Below are 24407 nucleotides of genomic sequence, written 5' to 3' on the forward strand. Positions count from 1 at the left end.
GGCCCTCCTTCCCACCACCCCCCCCGCCCGCCCCCGGGCGCTCCCGCGGAACGCGTGGGCCGGGCGGCGGTGCGGGGCGGCGGCACCGGCAGCAGCGGGCCCCTCCATCTTGGTCGCCCCGCGCTCGCTCAGTCAGTCAGTCAGTCAGTCACTCGCCCTCCCGCCCGTCCCGCCCGCCTTCCTCCCTCCCTCCCTCGTCATTGTCTGCGAGCAGCGGCGGCGGCGGCGGCGGCGGCGCTTATAAGGCGGCGGGCATTGCCCGGATGTGAGCGGCTGGCGATGTGTCTTCCAGGGAAAGATGCTATTATCCGCGTCTCCGCGGGGGAGGCCGTGGTGGTGAGGAGGAGGAGGAGGAGAGCGCTGTAAACTTGGAACAAGTTTGGGACGGGCGGCTCCGCGCTCGCTCTGGGGGTTTCGCCTTTTTTTTTTTTTTTTGGTTTTTTTTTTTTTTTTTTTTTTTAAGGAAGGACAGAGGGGAAAGTCCCCGGGCCGCCACGGCGCTCGCAGTGTGTCAGTCACCATGTGTTTGTAAAAACAATAGAGGGAAAAGTTGTCGGACCTTCTTTTTTCTTTTCCTTTCTTTTTGTATTTTTTTTTTCCTTTTTTTTTCTTATTTTTTTCTTTTTTTTTTTTTTTTTTGGCTGGCTGGCGTCTCGGCTGTCGGGGTGGGGGAGCTGGTGGCGGGCGTTTGGTGGTCGGGAACCCCAAATCCCACAAAGCCAGGTGTAGGGTGCCTGTAAAGCTGTGGAGTACCCCGGAGCAGGACTGACACTTGCAGTACTTTTTCGTGGTTTTGGAGGGTCACACACGTGTGAGATAATAAAGCACTTTGGCAGAAGATTCCTCTCTCTTTTTTTTTTTTTTTTTTTTTTAATTTTTGTTCCTTTTTTTCCCCCCTTGGAATATTGTGAACATATTTGTGGCCATTTAAGGTAAAGTTACAATTTGCTGTTAGAGTAACTTGTCTGTGTTTTTTTTCTTTTTTTAATTTTTTTTTTTTTAAATTGTCGATCCCAATGTGTTATTTAAAAGAGCTGCAAGTTGTTGGGTGTGTAAATGCAAATAGAGAGCACACGGCGTGTGTGCGCGCACAGAATTGCTCGTGTGTCTGAATAGACGTTATATACACACGGTGTAATTACACGTGTGAGATACACACCAAGGTGCAAACGCTAAACTCGCTGCTTTATTTCCTACCGGAAAATGAAGTCGAACTAGTTTTTTGTGGAGCGTGTCGGGCCTGCAAAGGCAAAATGTAAAATAAAAAGTATAACATGCTTGGGGGGGGGGGGGGGGGGGGGGGCTGGCATCGTCCCCAGAAACTTGAGCGTAAAGCGAGTCAAAGGGCCGATTTTGCAAAGTTTGCGGCAATGCTCTCCGTAAATCGAAAAGCTCGGGTTTGAAATGGAGCTGTAGGCACGGGGGGGGATCACAAACAAACCAAAACAAAGCAGAATTTTAAAAAAAAAAAAAAAAAAAGGACTGGATAATAAGAGAGGAAAAAAAATATTGTTCCTCTTGGCAAAGTCTCCGCATCACGTGTATTTGCAGCCTCGTATAAACTCGCTTTGCCATGTGTATGTGCGCGAGCTGGGGAAATTTAAAGTATAATCCCTGCAAAAGTGCGGCGCGGGCGGGAGTCGGCGGCTGCCCGGTATCTGCGGCTCCATGCTCGGCGGGTAGGCTAGCCTAGGGAGGCGGCGGGCCCGGCCCGCCTGGGCTCGGCTCAGCTCGGCGGGGCTCGGCTCGGGGCGGCGGGGGCCCGGGGCGGCGCGGGGGGGGGACCCGGCTCAGCCCGGGAAGGGGGGGGAAGCGGCGCTGGCCGCGGTGAGGCGGCGGCGGCGGCCGCCGGGCCGGGCCGAGCTGGGCCGGGCTCAGCTGGGCCGGGCGCCGGGCGCTGGGCTAGGCGCCGCTCCGCGCCCCCTCCCCTTCCCTCTCCCCCCACCCCTCCCGTCGCCGGTGACTGCGCGCAGGCCCCGGCCGCTCCCGGGTCGTTGTTATTACCCTCCCCCCCCCCCCCCCGCAAATTAGCGATCGGGGCTAATTGTCCGCGGCTGCTCCGCGCTCCCCCGCCGCCCCCGCCCCCCCCCCCCCCCCCCCCCCCCCGCCGCCTCCCGAGCTGCCGCTTCGCGGCTTCGGGTTTTTTTTCTCTCCTTCCCCCCCCCCCGGCTCCCCCCATCGCTGTTTGCCGTTTCTGCCTCTAAACGCTACTTTGCGTGGAAGAAGGAGAAGGGAAAAAGTTGGGAGCGGATGGCTGTAGTTTCCTCTCTGGGATCCTCATTCATTCCTCGCTGAACCTCCTGTTGCATAAATGATGCTCCGGCAGCGAGGCTTTTTTTTTCTCCTCCGGATTTGGGTTTAGAGTGGATGTTCCCGGTTTCGATCGCCTCTTTGGAAATACAACATCGCTTCTTCTTTTTTTTTTTTTTTTTTTTTGTTGTTGTTGTTTTTGCTGCCCCTCCATCTTTTTTCCCTCCCTTCTTCTCAACTACCCACCCCCCGACCCCCCCCCACCCCCCTTGAAAAATCCGACTGTGTTTCCTGCAAGGCTCGGGACTGGGTTTCTGATTGCGGTTATTTCCATGTTTCTAGGTTTGTGTGATTTTGCTAAAATGCATCACCAACAGCGAATGGCTGCCTTAGGGACGGACAAAGAACTGAGTGATTTACTGGATTTCAGTGCGGTAAGAAACAACGGTGGAAATTAACAACAGCTGTAAAAAAAAAAAATATCTTCTAGCTGATCTGCTAAACTGAAAAAAAAAAAAAAAACCAAACCCAAAAAACCAAACCGACAAAACCAAAACAAAACTGCGATCTAAGTGCATTGGGCAATTTTTAATCAGCAGCTAGAACCGTGGTAAATATCTTTGCTTAAAAAAAAAAAACAAAACCAAAAATTAGAGTCTTTTTATTATTTTTTACTGTATGTGATGGGAGATGCAATCGCGTTCACAGCTTATTTGAATGTCTTGGATGGCGAAAATAATTCGTACAAAAAGAGACGCCCCTAAAGCCGAACATTTCTCATCAGTAGTTAATATCTAGCACTTTTATCGTGCTTTACGTTTTATAGCGTTGTTGGCACGCGAACTAATTAATTGCTAACTAGTTGCTTATATTCTGTTTTCAGTTCTTCCCTTGTTTCGGTTTTTTGGCACGTGGAAAGTGCAAAGAAATCCACGACTGTCTTAGTTTAAAGTTTTCACTGAAATCTCGTATGGCTTCTGCTGTCATTAAAACTGCTCCAGTCTTTTTCCGAAGCCCCCCCCCCCCCCCCCCCCGCCTCAGCTAGATGGTGCTTTTTTTTTAAAGGGAAAAAAAAAAAAGAAACGGGAGGGAAAAAAAAAAAAAAAAAGAAAAAAGTACTTTTTGTCCCTTTGGGCTGCTCCCGGCCGGGCTGGTTTGGAGGCCAAACGTTAATCCGGACGTGTGCACTTGTCTAGTTTTGTCAGGCTCCCCCTCCCCCTCCCAGCCCCTTCCTTCCTCTCCCCATCCCCTCCCTTCCCCCCAATATGTCAGGGCTATCTATCTATCCAGTTATTTATTTATTTAAGGGGAGAATCGCTTTGCTGGGAGATGCGTGGCTGTTCCTAAAGCCCAGCAACACCCCGCAAAAACCTGACACCCCCCCGCCCCCCCCCCACCCCCCCCCCCCGCACCTCGCCGCGTAGATGAGGCTGCTTCGGGCTGGCGGTGCTGCTGCTGCTGCTGCTGCCGCCCCAGACTTTGCTTTGGAGGAATGGCTTGGGGAAGTTTGGCCAGGAAACGTAGCCTGAGGCAGCTTCGCAGCCCCCTCTTTGCTTGTTGCACTTTTTCCATTTGTTCCTTCGCTTTTTGCAGGCTCTGACTCAGGGAAGGTGCGTATTATCCACTAGACACGTCGAAGAAGAGAGAAACCAATTAGGGTCGAAATAAATGCTGGGGAGAGAGAGAGGGAGCGAGAGAGAGGGAGCGAGAGGGGGAGAGGGAGAGAGCCTGCCTTCAAATTGCTCTCGTGTTAGAGACGAAATGAGAATTTAGGGCAGGTGGCACTTTGCGTTATTATTATTTGGGTTCACATATGACAGGCAAATCCTAAAGCGGGATGGAAATGGACGTTGCTACATTTATGGCCAAGGTTTCAACAACAAAAAAACTTTTTTCGCCTTTGTCAGCGTGAGAGTTGGAGAGGGGAGCGAGCCCCGCTTCCCAGCCTGGAGAGCGCTGCTGGGGACCGGGATTGCTCAAACTCTTCGGGAAGCGAATATTGCTTGGGGAGCTAATGAGCCTAATAAAAATGTGATGATGGTGGCGAGGGGCTGGTGGGGGCTGTAAGAAATATTGACTCGTTTTCAGGTCTGTGGGGGATGATGCTTCGCGGTAGACAAACTATTAACGTAGTTCACAGCGAACGTGGAAGGAACTTTTGCCTAACAGTGGACTCGGGAATCTCTTGTTTTCCAGTAGTAATGCCTCTTTGTTTTTTTTAGATGTTTTCACCTCCTGTGAGCAGTGGGAAAAATGGACCAACTTCCTTGGCAAGTGGACATTTTACTGGCTCAAGTATGTAAAATTTTTCTTTCCTCTGTAGTTAAAATGCTGTTAGTTATTTATCCATAGGCATTACCTTTGTTGTGGCTGTGGTAATCTCTTCTGGGGAGCAGATTCATTCAGATTTGAGCAGAATTATTCCTAAGCGCTGGCTATTGTTATTATTTCCATGAGACGGGGGCATTTTCGCAGTATTTCCAAACATTTATGTGGTTTTTTTTTTTGTTTTGTTTTTTTTTTTTGTTTGTTTGTTTTTTTTAAAAAAAACCCAACCCTAACCACCTTCTCTGTATAATTGTTCAAGGTGAGCTAGTTTAAATCTTTATCTTTTTTAAATCGAGCCTTGGAGATTTTTATTTGCAATTTCAGGTGCTCTCTTTTGTACGTCAGAAATGACAATCAAAGCTGCTTGCGTGAGGATTGATTTTTGTGAATAAGAGCTGAAGGCTGCTTAAATTAAATAAATAACTGGGCAAGTATCTGAGCATAAACACCGAGCTCTTCCGGGAAAAGAACTCTGTACTGTTAGAGATCACTGCTTGCTGATGGAATGTTTTTTCGGTGAATTAAAATCTCGAGGCTAGTTTCTTTTCCTGGTGGAAATCAGGGCGTTTTCTTTCTAAATATTTGACTGCTTTTGAAGAGTCCCTGAGACTTGACTGGAGGATTTGTTTGTTTGTATCTTTGTTTATTTGGTTGTAGTAGCACTAGATGGGCAACTTCTGCGTTCCATAAAAGCAGGAGTCCTGTTTGATGACAAAAGAAATACCGGAGCTCTTTGCGGTAGAACATATGTGTACAATAATTGTCTGGCAACTAAAGTTTTATATAGAGGCTTTTATATGCCTGACAAATTAGAAGTAAAACTAGCAAAGATACTTAGGCTTTTGAAATTTCCTTACTCTTGTGTTGAGTTCGTTTAAGAGGGTTCCCTGCCTTGCGGATGTGGTGTTTTGGACAGGACACAAATACATCTCCGGGTAGAGAGTTGCAGTGTCTTAAAAAGCACAGGCAGTTACACATACCAACACACTGTACGTAGTATTGTTATACACAGAGTGCTGTTCTAAATCAGATGGTAAATTTGGACAGGTCCTCGCTGCAAACTGCCAGTGGATATCTAGATATAAACACGTCATTGCCTATGGTTTCGTGCCTGGTATTTGCAGTTTGCCCTCAGTTAAAGGAACCTCTTCTGTGCATTCAGCATAGCCATTTTTATTAAATGCACTAGTACCTCAGCTAACTTTATTTCCGAGGAAGGACTTCCTCCTTCGAAGGTAGTCTGTAATGCACATTTTGGAGATCCTAGATCAAATGCCGCCTACGGTTATTAAGCACTCCTTCTGTGAATTATATTCTATCCAGACTTCCAAAATAATCACATGCTTTTGTTTTGTCTTCACAAATCTGGTTATATTATGAATGTAGTGACTTGGAGAATTTTGCTGTCAGGTTGGAATAACTTTCCAAACGTAATTTGCCTTGTGTCTCACCAGCTAGAGATTTCAATCCTGTTTTTTTGCCATTTTCTGAATTACGTAATTTTAATCACTGCTTTAACCGAATGCATAATATTCACTATATTTGTTTTCACTGGAGAGAGGCGAAGAGTGTTTGTGCCGGACAAATCAATTTGTCATGCTTATACACCAGGCAGTGCAGCAGCTAACGCTTGGTCTAAGGGCAGTTGACTAGATAGTTATATTTAGTAAATACATCGTAAACCTCATCTGTGAAATCATTTTGATCAGAAATGCCACAGGATAGCAGATCTGAACAGTGACTGAAATCGAGGGGTTGTCTTGGGTTTTATTGTCTCTAAATCTGAAAGCAGTGAAGTAACTTCGATGCATCATTTTAGACATACAAATAATTTAATGAGCTGAAGTCAGTTAGTAATATTAAGATACAGACTATTTAAAATAGCACCTGAACTCTCCCACGCTGTGACACCATGTAAATGCTTGAATACACCGGTCTCTGCTGGTGGAGGATGAAGTACCCTGCCTGATAAAGGGACGTGCGCTGTATGTTGGTAGGTTGTTTGCACAATGGCACACAGCACAGGGTACACTCTTCCAAGGGAAAATCATTTTGGATTTACTACGTCAATACCGTGTTGCTCGGTTATTAGGCAGGGAGTTTCGTAGCGAGCAATCGGTGATTTCAAGAAAGTTGTCAGAATCTGGGTACGGGCGAATTGCCCCTCGCTGGCACTCGGCGCGAGGGTGGATGCGTGGCCTGGAGAGACAGTTGCACGCAGGAGAAGCGTGGCTATTGTTTCCCTGGGCTCTTGCTGGCCAGCTAGCCGCGTGCCAGAGTCTTGCGTCTTGAGAGTGCGTGGTCTGCGGTGGTGTAATGAGCCAGGACTCGAGAAATTCAGATTTGGTATGATAGCGCCCAGACAACTGCTTCAAGGGATGCGTTCTGTAACTGTATGGAAGGATTAAAGCTAGCGCCATTAATAACATCTGAACACAGTTTGTCATTCTAATTATGCATATTGATAATACGGAAGTTTAGCGATCCGAATGCAGCCTGTTCTTCCTCCTGGACAGATGCTCCTCTGAAGTTTGAGCTGACCTTCTCTTAATGGTCCTCTTTTAAAAATGATATTTACTGAGACGGGGAACCACAGATGTCATTCCTCTGCATTAACCCGAAACTTCCCTTACGGGGGGAGGGAAAAGGGGGTGGGTGGGGGGAAAGACCCCAGAGAAAAGTAATCCCAAGCAGTGAAGTGAAACTAACTGTACTTTAGGAAGTGTGGTGATATTTTATGCTTAAAGTCGTCTTAACGGCTTTTTACTCATCTAATATATGATGCTCTATTGTGATTTGTAACGTGTGAATGAAAATAAAGTGAAGCCACATTTCCTTTTAATCTTTAATTTCACAAACATGGCTTCTTACCATGTTAAGAAATGGTGAGGGCTGCAAGGGAGAAAGGAATGTAACCTGAGCCACAGCCGTGACATTCCCATGGAGCATTTTTCACATGAAAGGCTTTTGTCAACCCAGTAAAGGACCAGGAGTTTTTGTTTGATGTTTGCAGGTGTTCAGCAGAGAGCACTAAAACAATTCAGCCATGCTGGTTTAGAGACTCTGACCTTAACAGGGAGAATTGGTGAAGACTGAAATTATTTTTAAGAAAACTCCCCTGGAGTTACCTCAAATTTATATTGTATTTGTAAAGTGATTTAATACCTGTTACTTAAATTGAACAATACACATCCACTAGAATGAAACTGTGTTTTTCTTTTGTTTTTCTTCTTCCCCTCCCCCCCACCCCCCCTTTTTTTAGGACAGTTGCCAAAATAAAATTAATTTTCCCGGATCTTCTAAAATTTACTGAATAGTTTACCTTAGCTTCCGCAGCGTAAGCATTTGTCATCATCTAAGTGCAAGCTATTGTAAAATAAGGGGAAGATGATGGCCGCTGCTGCTCGGTTTTGGGAAGGGATTTTGAAGCAGTTTTTCAACAATTGTGGTGCTGAAGAATTTGCTAGGTCTGTCACATTCGGCGTATTTCAGTTTTTGAACCGTTAATCAAAGCCCACATCTTCCTGATTGCGTTCAATTTCTGCTTCTTCTATTTTAAGTATTTAATTTTACCTAAGTTTTCAAGCATCTGTTCTAGATTGCCCACTATGTATATGTTTGAATATTGTGTGGGTGTGAGTAGCAGCAAAATAACTGAATTCTTATGATTGGCCGTTCCTATTGCACACACAGAGAAAAATGTAAAAATCTGTGCTAGCGCAGACATCACGGAATAAAGCAAAGTCAGTTTAAAGGATTTAAAGGCTTGCTCTTAATTTTGCCATTAGTTTGGTTAGGGCTTGTCCTGCATTGGAATGGCAGCGATTACAAATGAATACATCTTTAACTAGGAAATCACAAACTGAGCTTGGTTTTGAAGTCCTTTTGTTACTTTGGATGTGCCTGTGAGTAAATTATAACCAAATATAGGGGTTTTTTAAGTACAGTTCGTTTTTGGAGCTTGGCCTTCTGGGGAAGGTGCATGATTTTGCTATTATTGGTGGATTATCAGAAAACCTGAATTAAATTCAGTCTTTATGGTGAAAACGTTTTGGTTGCTGCTCAGGTTAGGCACACCTCAGGGCACGTGCATAGGTCCTGTTAAGCATCAGTAGGAATAACCTGTTTGTGTGCTAGGGAAGGATAGACCCTTTACCAGGGAGGGTTTTGGAAGAATGTGATTTATTTTAGGGGTTATAATGCAGAATTGCCACTCAAAAGCAAAAAAAGAAAAACCCAAACACAACAAAAAAAACCAAAACAAAAAACGACAAAGAAACAAAAAACCCAAACCAAAACCATGAGAAATTGTAAGCATATGGATCAGAAAAGTACTTTTAATGGGGAAGGGGGTGTAGTAGGTACGTGGCTATCGCGGTGCCATGGGTGGCTCTGAGGGGTAGCCCACGCTGGTAATGGTACATGTCAGAAAACACAGAAAATTAGGACTGAATTTGGGTGTTGGCTTTGCTCGCGTGTTGCACCACGTCCCTCCGCTGGCCAGGTGCCATTCCAGGTCTGCGGCGCGCGGGTGCGCAGGGCACGGCACCTCCGCGCCCCGGCCCCTCGCCCGGTCCGGCTCTGCCGCCGCCGGCCCCGGCTCCGCGTTGCAGTACTCAGCTCCTGTTGTGCTTGTTAAAAAAATACTTGAGGCTTCAGCTGTGTAGATACACAAAGGCAACTGCTTCCATATTTTTCACCCCTAATGTTTCGTAATTATGATTAAGAAGACGAAGAATGCTAGTTACCTCCCATCCTTCCAGCTATGTTTACTTGTGGAGCGTTCGATCCTCCTCCCCTCCGAGTCCTATTAAAGAGCGTTCCGTGGGGGCAGAAAAAAGACCCACGCTACGGTATTTGAATTGGCCTGAGACACCGTGGTGCATACTTGGAGGAGCTAAATATTTAGTTGCAAAGAAGAGAGGTTACTTCTGAGTCTGTATCTTGCTCGCAGTGGCAATCCTGCAGAGGACGATCCAGAGATGCAGCCACCTACAATCACTCGTGTATATTTAAATCTGGAAGCTAAGGTCCTATCTCGGTAATTAAAGGAAAAAAAAAAAAAGGAGAAAAGAAAAAAAACCCACGAATCCCCTTGATTTCTGATGTTGGAAGAAAACTAGCCTTGTTAAATGGAAGAGGGTCTAAACAAATACTGTGCAGAAAGGTTGCGTTGGCTCTCATCTAAGCGAATCATATCTGAAACAGTGCAGTCGTGCCTGTTGGATACTGTAGCTTTCTTTTTTTTAAATACTTTTTGTCATAATCATTGCGTGTCTACCTTGTCAAGGCTCCTGAATATATTTAATAATTCAAAAACATACGCATTAGCTGTCTGAGAGACTGAAATGCTTGGGGGCCAGACCCAGCCAAATGTCACTTGGAGGAGACGTTTGTGCTTGCCATTGCCAAATTTAGCAGTAACAGAAATAATGTTGTAGATTATTCAGTGGATACGAGGTATCTGCGAACAAAGTGTATCTGTTAAACCAGTGAACTTAGGTCTGACTTGGAATTAAGTAGGAGTACAAAGCTTGTCTAACGTGTTCAGTAGGGGATGCGGGGAAAAAAGGCATTTGGGAGCGTGTGAGGTACAATTTGGCTTCTTCCCATTAGGTTTGTACTGGTGCCACTCCCAAATTCATATTGATTTTTGTCATAGGCAAATGCAGCTCCCATTGACTGAATTCCCAAGAAACGTTAAAGAGGCACAAATAATTGTCAGCCTGTGCATCTTGTGAACACCAGGTCACACAAATTTTAATCTTTCACCACTTACACTTATTTTTTGGCTACCGCAGAAAGAACATGTGATTGAATGTATTTATTTCCTCCCCCCACCCCAGGATTTAAACCGTTACTGAATTTTGGAATTGCTTTGATATTTTACTTACCCAGTAAGTAAAAGGATTTAAGCCCACACTTTGGGATCCCAGGAATGTTGCGAATGAACTGCTTGACATTTTTTGACAAGATCAGCAAATATCTTTACCGTGCTATTGTAATGAGGATATCACTTAAATAACAGATGAACAACTAAGTCACATAAACATATATAATAGAACTATGTAATGAAAGTTTATGCTGGTAATTGCTTGAATCTCTCTCAAATGCACAGAATCGTGGAGCACTAAAAGCTGTCATATAAACAGTTTTGTTTTGAGTTTAAAGTTATTCTTTTTTTTCTTTTTTTTTTTTTTTCCATCGGCTATGATAAACAACGTCATTTTGTAAGCTTTACAGATGAAACATTTACTTCTAATGGTAAACTACATTCTGTATCTGGAAAATCGTGTCTTTGCAAGGCCCAGAAAAAGAGTAGAGCCCCGGTGGCCTCAGGCCTGTGGTTTTCAGTGTTTGATATCATGATGTTATTTAGATCAGTTCCCATAAGCCAAGATAACAGATCTGCAATTGTTTAATAAGGAACAGGCTATGTGTTTATAATGGCTTAAAGATCTTTTATCAAAATTTTTCCGGATAAATGATACCAGGGCAGTAGCCATAATCAAAGTAGGACTAAAAAGGGATAGAAATTGCGTTTCAAGAAGTGGAAATTATTTTTTTTCTGTCCTGAATCGGAGGCACCCTATGGTTTTGAAGCTTATGAATTGCAGCCTTACGAAAGTCAGGTGCCGACATCTCCTAGGGCTCCTCATAGCTGGCAGAGGAGAGATTGCCCCAGGGCGTTTCAGATCAGCGCTGGGAATCGTTTGCCGGCGACTCCTGCTCTCCACCGAAGGACCTAGGGCTTGGCCGAGGTGTTGCTCGCCATGTTCTGGCTGTCGAAGGCCAGGTGAGCCGGGTCCCCCCGGCCAGATCACACCGTTGTTGCTCAGTCAAATTTCTAGTTCAAGTTAGCTCGCCGTGCGGTCATCAGAGAGAAGAGCTGGCATCGCCTGGGAATGTTTTACATGTCCTGCTGAAGATGTAGGCATATAAAATTAATATACATGTAAGAGTATGTACCATCTGCCAGTGGCTGTAGATAGTCCACGGAGTTCCTCTTCCACCTGGGAAGACGGGAGGAATAACAATGGTTAAAACGAGTCCCTTGAATAATTTAATTTGGTGTTATTTATTCTGTACTATTCACTGCTGAGTAAAAGTCACTACCAGATTTCCTTGTCTGCCTTTATGCAGCTGATGCTGCCCGTCAGTCTGAGGCAATGAGATGTTGAGGGGCCTCCACACTTTTTGTCGTCTGGGAGGTATCGTGTGCCGCGTGGGATCTAGCCCAAAGGCCGAAATCTGCCTTCTACCATTTGTGCCGTTCAGAGTTTTTCAAACCTGTGGCTTTGGGGCTGGCGCCTGGCCGCAGATCCGCGGTCTTGTGACACTAGCGCGCTAAATTTTCTTCTTTAACCTGTTTGCAGTGAAAGCTTTCTGCCTGGCGCTTCTCGGCAAAGCACAGGGGCGGCATTGCCCAAATTCTTCGATAATTTTTCTAATGTTTTCAAAGGCGGTTGTGTAATTTCTTTCCTTAGCAAACTTACAGAAATGGGAAGAGTGCTGAGAAAGGTTGGCATGTTTACTCTTTCTGCCAAGGTAAACTCTAGTGCAGTTGATCTGCATATCAAACCACCAGGTGTATTTAAAAATGGGTTTATCTTGGTGGATTTCAGAGCAGTGAGAAAGTATTGGATGTGGAGGTGCAGTAACAGCATTGTTCGCGTGAGAGCTATTGTGACAGTCACCGTTTAACGATGCCTTTCAAGACTACTATTGGTAGTAATGACAATACGTAGCTGCAATCTATTGTTGTCCGTGCTGGGTATTGATCTATTTTGGAAACAACGCTTCACACGCGCTGCTGTATTTGCAGAGTACTCTTGTGGAATTTGTCTAGTCCCCTAAGACTTGATTTGTTGAATATAATGATTTTCTTTTCACCTGGTGAAAAGGCTTCCGAGGTTAAGATGATGTATCCGGCACTTGGCAGAGCCTTCTGCTCCGCTCTCTCAGCGGGGTACCGGGGAGGGATGCTGGGCGCTGCACTGGCGTGTTCGCCAGCCGCTTGGTCCTCTCCTCACCGAAAGCCCGCTCATATTTTCAGCTGGCTCTGGTGCACCTGGCATCTGGGCTTCATTTGCTCTCTTCAGGGTTTTACTCGGAATCTGCAGCAGCGCATCCGTCGCCACCGCAGGAAGGGACGCCGGCAGCCCTGGCGTGGGCGCCCGCGCCGTGGCGAGGCAGGGGCAGAGGAGCCGAGGCGCTCGCGCTCTCCGGCTGCTGGGAGAGGCGAAGTCGCTCTTGCTTCGGGCCCTGCGAGCAACGGCAGGCTGTCATCCGCTGCCTGCGAGCCGGCACGCTGCCGGCAGCCTTCCCAGCAGCTCCGGCCCTTCCTGCCCTGTAACACGCTTCCCGTTGCCAGTGCCGCCCTTGGCACCCCGCTTCGTCGTATGTGTGTGTCTATAGGGCACCCTGCTCCATCGCCTCTGTGTATACGGCACCCTGCTTCCTTGTACGTGTACAGAAGGTGACCTCTCAGCCCCATGCAGAAGGGGTTCTTCCCTGGACGGTGCTTCATTCGTAAGAGTGCAGAACCAGGGAGGCTTGAAACGAGATTTTACCTTTTGGGGTTGTACCATTACAGCAGATCCTTTCAGGGCCGTGGGTTCCAGCAAAGTTTATTTTAGAAAAAAACAAAACAACCTATTGCGTATTACACACACTATGCAGTGATCAGTACCTCCGTCAGGATAATTCTAGGGGTCCAAAAATGGAAAAAAAAAAAGGAAATAGCTGAATTAATTCTTAGGCATATGTGTAATCCCTAAGAAAACAGGGATTCAGTTCTTTTTGTTCTGTAGTATATCAAAATTAGACTCTCTCCTGGTGCTGTTTGTCTTGAATAAAAGCCTGTCCTCTCCCTGAAGGTTTGGGATTGTCAGGGTAACGTGGCACGATCCCCTTTTTCCTCAGACTGTACATTTAAATATGATTGACCTATTTGATAAATAACTGGTACAAAGGTTTCGTTATATTAAAAACAGCTAAGTACGACTCCTGATCGAATATCAAGACTGTAATTGAATCTCGGGGGTTCTGGTACTGTTCATAAAGCATTTGAGTTGTTTTGTGCTTCGTGACGTCAGCCGAAAGCTTGATTGAATTATGGTCTGTATTGTGGGAGCACCTGCCAGTGCCACTAGACTTAAGGGTCTGTCAGCATTTCCATTACAAACCTTTCTGATAAGTTTGTGACTTGGCTCTGGGCGTTTGAACTCGGCTGAAGGCTGGCATACAGACTTTCAGCCCGGAAGCAAGTTGTTCTCTGCAAACACGACAAACCCCGGTAAATTCCCCAAACTCTAATACGACGTGCAGCGCTCCTCCCTGTGACCCGTCCCTTGCCTGTCTCTCTCTGGGGATCTGGCGCTGTCCCTTGGGCGCAGGTCCGATGGGAAACGACGGCGAGATCTGACAGAGGAGAGGCTGAAATCTCGGTGCCCGATGAAACTACGCAAAAGAGAGTTTCTTCAGAATTCTTGAAACCAAGGCGTGCAGGGCTGAGGCTGGGACATCGTCTCTGTAATGCCGGTACCGCGGGGCTGCTTGGGTGGACTTCCATGCGATGATGCATGGTCCACCTCTGCTGGCGGTTCCGCAGGGTGCAGCACGGGTTTCCTCGTTTTGGAGGGGATTCTCGTTAAAGGGAGAAGTGACAGCAGCAAAGCTTGTGTGTACGGTTATAATGCAGAAATAACTATTATTTTTAGCTCCTTATAGATCTACGTACTTAATTATGGGGACTACACATAGCTGATCCTGAAATGGGGAGTAGATACTCAGTGCTGTGCTGCGCGAGGTGCGTTGCGTTAGGAACAAACGCTCCTTATCCTTGGATGACTGCTGCCCATTAGGCCTTGCAACTGTTCCAATGCTGCAGATATTTGGAGAGAAGGGCAGGGAGGAGACTGCTGCGTTCGTGATAAGGCAGATTCACCATCAGACCTACTGAAAGGAAAGAAAGTGGCCTAATAGCTTGATTAAGTTTTGCAGCCGTGAGACCATCGTAGCGGGTCCCGGCTTCGCCCCGAAGCTCACCCTGCCGTGTGTGCAGGAGGATCCTGGCTCTTTGCCCCTCCTGCTTCTCCAGGGTTCACTCCTTTGCTTGGGCTGTGCATGGGGGAGACGATTTGGACTCTCGGGACTTAACGATACTGCAAAACCTCATTCAGGCAGCATTTCAGATAGCATGAATCGCATCTACTTGAAATTTAGACAAGCCTTATCTGACGTAGCCTTTCTGAAATCTGCTGCTTTGCAACGGATGCTGTGTAGTCAGCCTGAGGTTGTGAATGTCCTCTCCACGAGAAATAGTACCAAATTCTGTGCTGTGGCTTCATCTGACTCTGAAACCTTATTTTAATTTTCAGCCCTAGGATACTTTTTCAGAGGCATCTGAATATTTGTGGTAGAGGGTTGAAGGACAAATGGAAGCAAATATTTGGAATATATTTTTTTCTGATGGTATAAATACAAATAGATGACATGTTCTGCGATTCCTGATGTCACTGTAACCTGTCGGGCATGCTTGCCTTTTGCTCCTACACCACCGATGCAGCTTGTCTAGTCAGACAGTACAAATTGATCTTCCCGTGCTGGGACTAACTGGCGGCAGCTTCTGGTTGTTGCCTGCTGCCAGAGCAGTTGGGTTTGGTTTGCCTTAAACTTGTATTGCTCGGGACCGCGTGGGTTCTGTGTGCTAACCTGGGCTTTGCTAAGCCAGCTTTGTTAACGGTATTTTGTCCGTACAGTCCTGTGGGAAAAACTATGTGTTAAGTCCTGATTAGAAACTAGATAATGCTTTATTCTGCAGGACCAGAGTTGTTAGCAAATGCATTGCTTAACTTTTGTTTTCTGTGTCTAATCGCTTTGTTGATTTTATACTCTGTGGAAAGATTTACTTACTTAGGAAATACTGTGTCTTGCTGTATAAACAGAGGAAAATTCATGTTCCTAAAATTAGATATTTTGTAAACACCACAAATTAGAGCCTTTAATTTATGAACTAGCTTATTAGCTAATGGACATTGTATTTCCCCCCCCCCCCCCCCCCCCCGATTTTCTCATTTATATTCCATATTTTTTTTTCTTTTATCTCAGTCTTTTAAAACCGAAGCGGTTAATCGGCGCTAGTGGCAACACAGTGGTGAGAGTGCTTCAGGTTCATGCTCATGTCAAGGTTTGATGAAGCGGTTTGGTCAGTGTGAAGTACTGATGCTGCTTCACATCTCCCTGCCTGTGACTGAAGTGTACAACAGATACTGAAAATGTGTTGATATCCAATTAGGAAGCGTAACGTGGCAAAATTACCAATTATCAGAAAGTAAACACGCAGCTCAGGACAGCTTTCGACAGCCCACGGGCTCGCCGCCGCGTGCGGTGTTCGGGAGGTGCCCCTTTCCAGGGGAGTCCAGGTTCCCTGGCTGTGGCATAAATCCTTAACAGTAAAACTATTGGCAGTAATTTGTCGTATACTTTTTTAACCACAAACGCAGTTTAGCTGAAGCACAAGAACGTTGTAAAATCAAAAAAAAAAAAAGTTATTGACCCCAAAAAAAGTTTTATTTCTTCTTGAGCCTCTGTTGAGAATTCAGTTGAATCCAGGTTATTTCAGTAGTATTGGGTCAGCAGCATGGTCACTTCTTACCTTTGCGTGGGTCGCAGCTTGTCCAGATGTTTGTCATCTCGTTTTCTCTATTTCTTCCCCTTTACTGAGTTGTTTTCATTCTTTCCTCGGACTTGTGAACGCTAGCTCTGTAGGACAGGAAAAACACTGCAGTTCATTAAACCTTCATTATCTGAACACTGTGGGGCAAGAGTTAGTCTTTTTGCAGTGCAAACCCAGGACAGAGAGCTCTGCCGTCGCACTCTGAGTGGGATGCGAGGCAGCGGCGAAACACCTTCCAAAAATAAGGATTCTCCTGCATCCAGAAAAAACCCACCACTGGGCTGCCTGGGCCTGGCTAACACAGTAACTCAAGGCCTGGATTCAAAATTGTCCCCTTTAGTTCCAATGTTTCCTTGCTTAGGGTGCAGAGGAGGTTATCTGTTTAAAATTTTGAGGAGAAGGAATGGGATTAGAGGAAGAACTGAAAGCACTGTAAGGCAAAACTTAACCAGAAAACAGATAAGGTCATTATTATTTGCATTTTTGTGCTTCTGGAGTCCCACTGCCTGTGAATGCCCAGGTCTTTTATGTGGCTGCTGAGCCGATGGTGTCTGACTACAAGGAGATGATGAGGTTTATTATGTTAAAGGTAGAATATTTTAAACTTTATATATCTAACTGGTGTTCAACATATTCTTCGGTGTTTGTTTTTTTTTAAAAAAAGCCTCTGGCTCTGCCATTGGGCAAAATTGTGATGTGTCTGTACACGGGGCAATGCCTAATGCCACGCCTAATGGAGGGTTGTTACTCTCCTAATCCAAAATAGAAAGAGCTTCAATAGGAAGTGCAGGATTATAAAAGCAGCAGCTTTATTCTTTTTAATATAAAGCTGTTTTCATCTTCTTCAGCTCAGTCCTCTCCCCGCTGCTGGATAAAACCAACTTCTGCTGGCCTTTGCAGGGGTGGGATGGAACCCCTTGCGCCGCCCGGCCCTTTGCAGCGCACTCCTAAGGGGCCACAAGCACCGCGCGCTCTCTGGAGTCGCTTTGCCATTTTGTTAATATTTGTACAATCGTATTTTTCTGCTTAAGCCTCTTCCCTGTCCGTTGCTGTCTAAAAGACCTAGCTCAACAGGAAATTAAGAGCAAAAATGAAAATGGATAATCTGTAGAGCATTTTTGAATTTGTCTGATGTATTTGTCAGAAGTCAATTTGAAAAACAACAGCGCTGAATAAAAATAGAAGTGAATTTAAAAAATAACAGACGAAACACTGACAAATGTATTTGAGAAGCAGCTCTCTTCCTGGTCCCTCATTTGCGCTGATGGGAGAATTCCCAACCGCGAGCGAGGGGAGCGTTGCGAGCGGGGAGGACGGGGCTGCTCGCTTGCTCGTGTGTTCACAGATGGCACCCATCTTGCCTACTGTGACTTTCGTCAAAGGCTGGCATCTTAATCGAACGGAATCGTCTAGGTGCCTCCGATGTCGGTGGAGGGAGGTGGGTGTCTGTAAAGAGATAGGGAGGCTTATCCCTTTTTAAGATAAGGGTTTAAGATGGCTCTTTCAAGGTACCCATCTCTTCATACTGATTGTAAAGACAGCTCGGTGGCTAGATGTCTGCTTTTTAGATGGTTAAAGTTAAATGAGATGAATCCTGTCTTAAAGGTCCCCTGGGTTTACTTGACTCTTTTTTTTTTTTTTTTAATTTTGATATTTTTTTTAGAACACAAAATCCTTCCTCCTTATGCCTCTGAAGAATCAACAGTCCACATCATATAGACTGGAAAACTGTTCTCTCGCTGCAGCATTTTATGTTATTATTTATGTATACGTTACGTTTATTAAAGACTGCCACTGTGTTTGGTGTTGTGCTTTTTCGAGGGTTAATTGGTTCCAGTTGCAGAGTTAATTGATTTCAGTTGGCTCCCAAGGAGGAGATGTGAAATGGAGTCTCTTCTGAGGGTGACACTTCCCGGGAGAGGCAAACACCTCGCCTCCCCTTCCTGCAAGGTACAATTCTCCTTTGTACCTTAAGAGAGGAAATTTTCTCTGGGCTGCCATTTCATCTGATTCTTAACAGCACGTCCTATAAAATGCCTCCCTCCGAGTGGCAGGGTGTCTATGCAGTCATGAATGCACGTCTCCATTATTAGCATCTTTTGATTTTATTCCAACTTGGTGACTAATAGCAACAGAGTCCAAATAGTTATTCTGAGACTTTTGACTCAGTCCAAATTTTGCCTTAAAATGGGTTTGCTTACATACAAGAGCTATTTTGCTCTCCTGCATTCATTGTAGCATTTTCAAATTATTTTCAACTTGAAAAGGGTTTTGATCTTTTTCTAATTTAATCAGAGCTTCCTGAGAGGACTTCAAGGAAGGACATCTCATTTACTGATCGGTGAAACTGGAAAAGTTCCTTATAGAGAATCATCAGAAATTCTGGCTGCTTACTGTCTAGTACTGGATTTATGAACTGTGCTCAAACAGTTTTTCTGGTGGGTATTCACACTTCTTGCGTCTGGCTCACCAGAAACACTGCAAATATCGCACTTCTCTTTCTCATTAGAGGCAGCTAATTAATAAATATGAGAAAGTTAACTGATGGGAAAATGTTATCTGGGCACTGCGACTTGGTAACCTTGACTTTCTTTTGAGTAATAAAAAATAATAGATAACACGCAGAAGGAAGTGGTGGTGGATTTATATAATCCATCGGATCCACAACTGGAATAAATCAGCATAACTCTACAAACACCCACCGAGTTGTGCCATTTTTTGCTATCTGGGGATCTTGTGTTCTGCCTGGAAACTAATAGGATGAAGTCTAAAATATCTTTATTTTAGTGAGGGCAGCAAGGAGGATCGTTGCTTTCTGGGAAGAGGACGTGGTGCAGCTCCATAGGTCCTTGTGAAGGTACTGCCTTGTACCCTTCCTTTTTAGCTTTCATCGTAACGTTAAAGTACGCGTTTCCTGGTTGCTTATTTGGCTGAAGCCTCCTTCAAGCACGCATGCAATAATTTGTCTTATTCTTCTCCTCCTCATGCTCATGGTTATGTTACATTCACCTACGGTAAGGATTCAGTGGTAGAGGAAGAATGAATATGGATGAATCGATGAATACAAGTGCTGTAAGTGATTTTTAGAGCTTCTCATATTCAGTTTGACAGTCTTACATGGAAGACTGTCAAGATCAGTCCCATGTTTTGAATAGTCAAGTGCACTTTACGTGCTCTTCCGCCCGAGTTGGAACCCGGTCTTTTGGATATTGAAAGCGGTGGGAATTTTCCTGCTGACTTCCCCATGAGGAGGACTGGGCTCTTTGTCTGCCTGTATCCTGCGGATTTATACGTTTCACTGCCCTACATACTCATGCTAATGGAGGAGGTAGGTACAGGCATGGAAAGGCACGATATGAGTAGGTGGCCTTGGAAAAGGAGAGCTCCATTTATTTATTTATTCATTCTTGTAGGCTTGCCCAGAAGAATAATTTTCTCTCATACTCTGCTTGAGATTTTGCTGGGAGATGATGTTTGCAGGGATCGGAACAGCCTATTGAAAGTTGTTTCCTTTTGGCGTTTTGAAGGGATTTAAAAATTATTTTTCTCTTCCAGCTTCACATTAATTTGTAACGAAAACTTCCCTTTAAAAAATTCGCTGCCATCCTTATAACTGGTGTACACTTTGTATTTCCTTGTCCTACTGTTTGGGTTATAAACATATTTAAAAAAATATATTCACACACACAACATTATCATGATTTGGCTTAAGCATCTGTGGTTATAAGTGCACTTCATTTCACCTAATTAAGTTATTTAGTCATTTACACATTAGCAATGTACTACATATTCCACTTTTACAGGAACTTATTTTAATTATACCCACAGTTCTGTTCTGCTCCATTATAGCCATAGATCAAGCTGAATAATAACCATTCTAAAAGCCATATGCTAAAAGAGATTATAGGTCATTAAGGCCAGATTAAGGTAACATTTCTGATGGTCACAAACAGAAGTCTAACCAACAATTATCTTCTTTCAGGTCTGTAGATATAGTCCTCCCTGAGCTTTTAAGATGACAACCAAAGGACAATCTCTGATTCCTAATTGTTGGCATTGGTTTCAGAGGTTGTAATTTCTGAAATTAATAAGGTTTGCGAAGGCAGAACAATATCTGTTTTGGTTTTTTGCTCTCCAGTTCTGGTGTTTGCCAGAAGGCCCCGATGTAAACTTGATCTCCCCGACGTTCGGCTCTTGCAGAGTACCTGCTCTGTGTAAGCATCCGCTGCCTTTGGCTGTACCGACCGCCGGAGCTCATGGGTGGTGGGGGCGCGTTCTACAGCTTCGGGCTTAACTGGCTTCTGCTGAATAGGGTTGGATCTAACTGTCTCGAGATTCATTTTGGCTCAGGGCTTGCACCTGGGAAGCTCACCAGTAATTCCCTTTTGAGTGAGCCTTGGTGGTACTTTCCTCTGGAAAGAGCTGACCTGCAGAGTTCTGCAGAGAGAGACCAGGGTGTCCTGTCTTTGGTACGTGCTGCCTGGCAAATAAGTGTCTTCCGCTAGTTTCTAGCATTTAAAGTTAACTCTAAGTATCATCATTTCCAGTGTCCAAACACATTCACAAAAAAAAAATAAAGCCTGTATGTCCACTCTGTAGTCATTAGCAAGTGTCGTATTACAAACAATACTTTCCCCATCAAGTGGAATAAATATTCCCAGCGCGTTCAAGAATTCAGAAGAATCCAGCAGGAATGGCTCAAACAGGCCAGTGCGCCTCGCGTGAGGGTCAGCGGTGGTGGGCCCGGCGGGGTGAGGGGGGCTCTGCGAAGGCTCCTGGGTGATTTCAGGCAGGAACATCACAACAATCCCCTCTTGCCTTGAGGTCTTTTTGGCTGTGGGCAAAGGCAGAGACCTTTCTGGAGCGCTGCAGGTGTCCTGCTTTAGCCAGAGAAGGAGAAGGTTGTTTTTTTTGTGGTTTTTTTTTTTTTTTTTTTTTTTTTTTAAGAAATGCAAATTTTAAACTCCAAAGCTTACAGGCAACATTTTGCAACAAAATAACCTGGAAGCCATTCCTGTCTATGGGTTGTAAGTTTCCCGCTCTTTGTTTTAGACTCTTGAGGGTATTTACAAAAAATATTTACAATAGCCTTGCTAGATAAAAACAACTGTTCTAAAAAAAAAAAGAAATAAACATATACATGTGTAAGCAAAGGGAGTCAACAGAGGTCATCCTTAACAATGTTCAGTTGGTGCTTGGTTGAGACCAAGTTCGGTAGAAAGACAAAGAATTACGCGTTTTTTTTGTGCCCGATGCCCTGCCGGCGAGTGCCGTAACGGCTGTCGTGTCCCTTTGTATTCCAGAGTAAATCACATGGATTATGAGATAGTGTAGGATAAAATCCCATGAACAGCTGGGGTTCCTGATGCACCTCGCAAGTAACAGCAGAAAAAAACCATATAGTGTCTCTTATCTAATGGATTTGTTAAAAACAGGTAGCCCCACATTCCTGAGCAGTTTCTCGCTGCCTGGCCACTCGCAGTTAATCATTCCCATCTCTGCGTCTTCAGTTGCCAGCCGTTGGACGTCACAGCGAAAGGCTCGTACGGCAAAGCATTTCCTTGGTGTTTATGGACACGGGGATGTATGTCAATGCCATTTATTAGAGTATTTGCAGAGGAAGTTAGGACTGGAAGGGAGGTTTTGGATTAGCAGATCCAGGTGCCTGGTACTGCTTAGATTGTCATGCTCTGTCTTAAAATTGTTAAGGTTTTTGATCCAAAAATCATCTTGGAATAGTGTTCCAACATCTCAGTCCTGATGGCCAGAAGTCTTATTGTAATGTTTTGACAAAATTTAAATATGGCCAGTTTAGATTCACTTGTTCTTGTTCCAGCACTTAAATAGCATGTTTCCCTTCTCCATCTGTCCCCCTCCCCCAACATGTGGCATGTCTCTACAGGAACGTGCCTTTTTTGATAGGAAGAGTCAACCAGACATTTGTGTCTCTCGGATGCATGCGTGCACTTGCCCCAGCTGAGTTTGCTCCGTACTCTTCCCAAGGAGGGAGCAGAGCGCTGTGGAGCAATGCCACGATAGCAGGTGCCGCCTCTGTAGATCTGGGGCGGGGGGGGCTCCCATCCCACCGGAGCCAGAGCCTCCCCGTGGTGCCTTCTGGCCGACAGAGCGTCCCGTGGGCGTGCGGACCCTGCAGGTGTTGGGTGGACTTGCTTAACTGGAGTCGCTTGAGCTGAGCTAGCAGAGAGCTGCAGGAGCTAGTTAGGGCAGGGGTGGGCATGGTGGTGCCCGGTGGTGCCCATGGGCTTCGTGCAGCCTGGCTGGGGTTGGAGGTGCGTGGGCCTTGGCGGTGGGAGCGCTGCCTCTTCCCTGAGGATCAGGAGATTCCTGCTTGAACGCTTTGAAAGGAAATACATGGAGGTTGGTGTACTTTGTCTTTCCTGCTCTCACCCTGTGGACTTTTCCTTGGGAAGGCTGGGTTTTGCCTTGTATTTTCCTTGGAAAATGTTCCCTTGGAATTTGGGAATTGAATATTTCTGCTTTACTTTAGATTGTAGGAAGTAAGGCGGGGTGCCTCTGTGGAAATTCATGGTGTGTATATGTATGCGTGTGTCTGTGTAGCAGGGTTTTGCCAGCTGTTCTAAAAATCTCCTTGCTTAAATGAGAGAACTTGCCTGCTTTATCTATAGATGTATTCGGTTTTCAGAGAACTTTATTTGCGGGAGATAAAATCTGTTTCATTGTTCTATTCCGTGATTCTGTTAGGGCTGAAATAGTTAAACCCGGTCTCCTGGTCTGAAATAAAAATACTGACCCAAAACACAGACCCACTGCGCAGCTGGAGTTGATAGTATGGGGTCCTTTGCGTTGGAGTCAAGAGGATCCCAACGCCCCTCTGGTGCGTGTGCCTCGTCTCTGCTGTTGGCTGCCTCGAAGATGAGGAGGTAGATCCTCGCGCTCTGTCACCCACCGTGGTGGTGATGATGTGAGGAGGTTAAAGTGATAAGAACGTTTGCCCGGATATCAGTGATGAGATACCCGCCTTAAGCATGGCGGGGTTGTTTTTTCTCCTCCCAATATTCCTTAAAATTCTCTATGGTCTCCCAGTTCAGCAGACTGGTGTAATCTGTTTGTTCGCAATAGGGTTGCGAGCAAAAGCTTGCTTTTTGACTTCCCTCTGCTTTGCGTGCGCTCTTAACTACTGACTTAAGTGTGGTTTGTATTTCTGAAGTTCTGTGTGAATGATACCTTAAGCAGCTCTTCTACTGTTAAACCTTCCCTGTTGTGCAGGGATCACAATGTAACCTCCTTGTAACTTTTCTCAAACTCTGGCCCAAACCCTAAGGACTTCTACTCAAGGAAGAGTCCCGTTGAGTTTGCCGGAGGAAGGGATCCCACCCGTCAGCGGTGCGCGAAGCTCCCCTTGTATGCAACGGTATGAATTGGATGTAACTTCACTCAATTCAGTGGATTCGTGCCAGACTCGTGCTCGTGCAACTAAAACTTTTTTGCATTTTGTCACAGAACCTGATAAGTAGTACCATGGAATCGAAAGTGCGCATAATGTGCAAAGTCAAACTATATTTAAAGTGCCTTGTTCGCAGAGGAACACCTCTAACCTTTCAATATGTGAATGAGATGTCAACCTAGTTCTGTAACTCCACCAGGTTTTGACATGATAATGCATTTGCAGTCGCTTATGTGCTTGCATTGGTGAAGTGCAATCATTTGCCGATGTTTATTTAAATAGCGCAAGCGTTGAACGTTATCACCTTTTTATTTAAGAGAAAAGAGACTACAAAGATGACGTCATGGGAGCATCACGCATAGGCAGTTAAATTTTGAAGAGGCAAGTAGTTTAAGGCGTTCCCTGCGTCTTCGCCTCTCCCTTTGGAAATTGAATTGCAGGATACCTGGAACGAAGACCAAATTTTCTTCCTTAAACTGAAACTTCTATATCTGTGCCAGAATTTACAAAAGCAGTTCTAGCTTTCCTGGCTATAGAATTCGTCATCTAAGAGAGTGATCTGAAAGTCACTTGCTGTTTCCAGTGAGTTGGAGGAAGACATTTGGGTCTGGAACCCTGGCCGTTGCTTTAGCGGTTCAGAATAAAGGTGTGGAAAACTCACTTGAAATCTGCCATTTTAAATCAGGAGGTGTTTTGGTCACTGGAACAAGCACAAAAATTGGT

General features: G+C 45.2%; 1 protein-coding gene across 26 annotated transcripts in view; it reads left to right on the forward strand.

Moving 5' to 3' along the window:
- The first annotated feature begins 236 nt into the window (after positions 1-236).
- Positions 237-24407, forward strand: part of TCF4 (transcription factor 4) — a 240176-nt gene continuing 216005 nt past the window's right edge. For 7 of the 26 annotated variants that reach the window (XM_075077563.1, XM_075077564.1, XM_075077570.1 and 4 more), the window contains exons 1-3: positions 1540-1679; positions 2593-2684; positions 4473-4545. In XM_075077563.1, the coding sequence (XP_074933664.1) occupies positions 1574-1679; positions 2593-2684; positions 4473-4545 (271 nt within the window). In that variant the 5' untranslated portion in view covers positions 1540-1573. Of the gene's footprint in view, positions 337-761; positions 933-1537; positions 1680-1969; positions 1991-2592; positions 2685-3668; positions 3861-4472; positions 4546-24407 lie in introns of those variants that run through there. The other 19 variants (XM_075077550.1, XM_075077552.1, XM_075077549.1 and 16 more) reach the window with 11 other exon arrangements.

Source organism: Phalacrocorax aristotelis, chromosome W (assembly GCF_949628215.1).
Source record: "Phalacrocorax aristotelis chromosome W, bGulAri2.1, whole genome shotgun sequence".
NCBI classification, from domain to species: domain Eukaryota; kingdom Metazoa; phylum Chordata; class Aves; order Suliformes; family Phalacrocoracidae; genus Phalacrocorax; species Phalacrocorax aristotelis.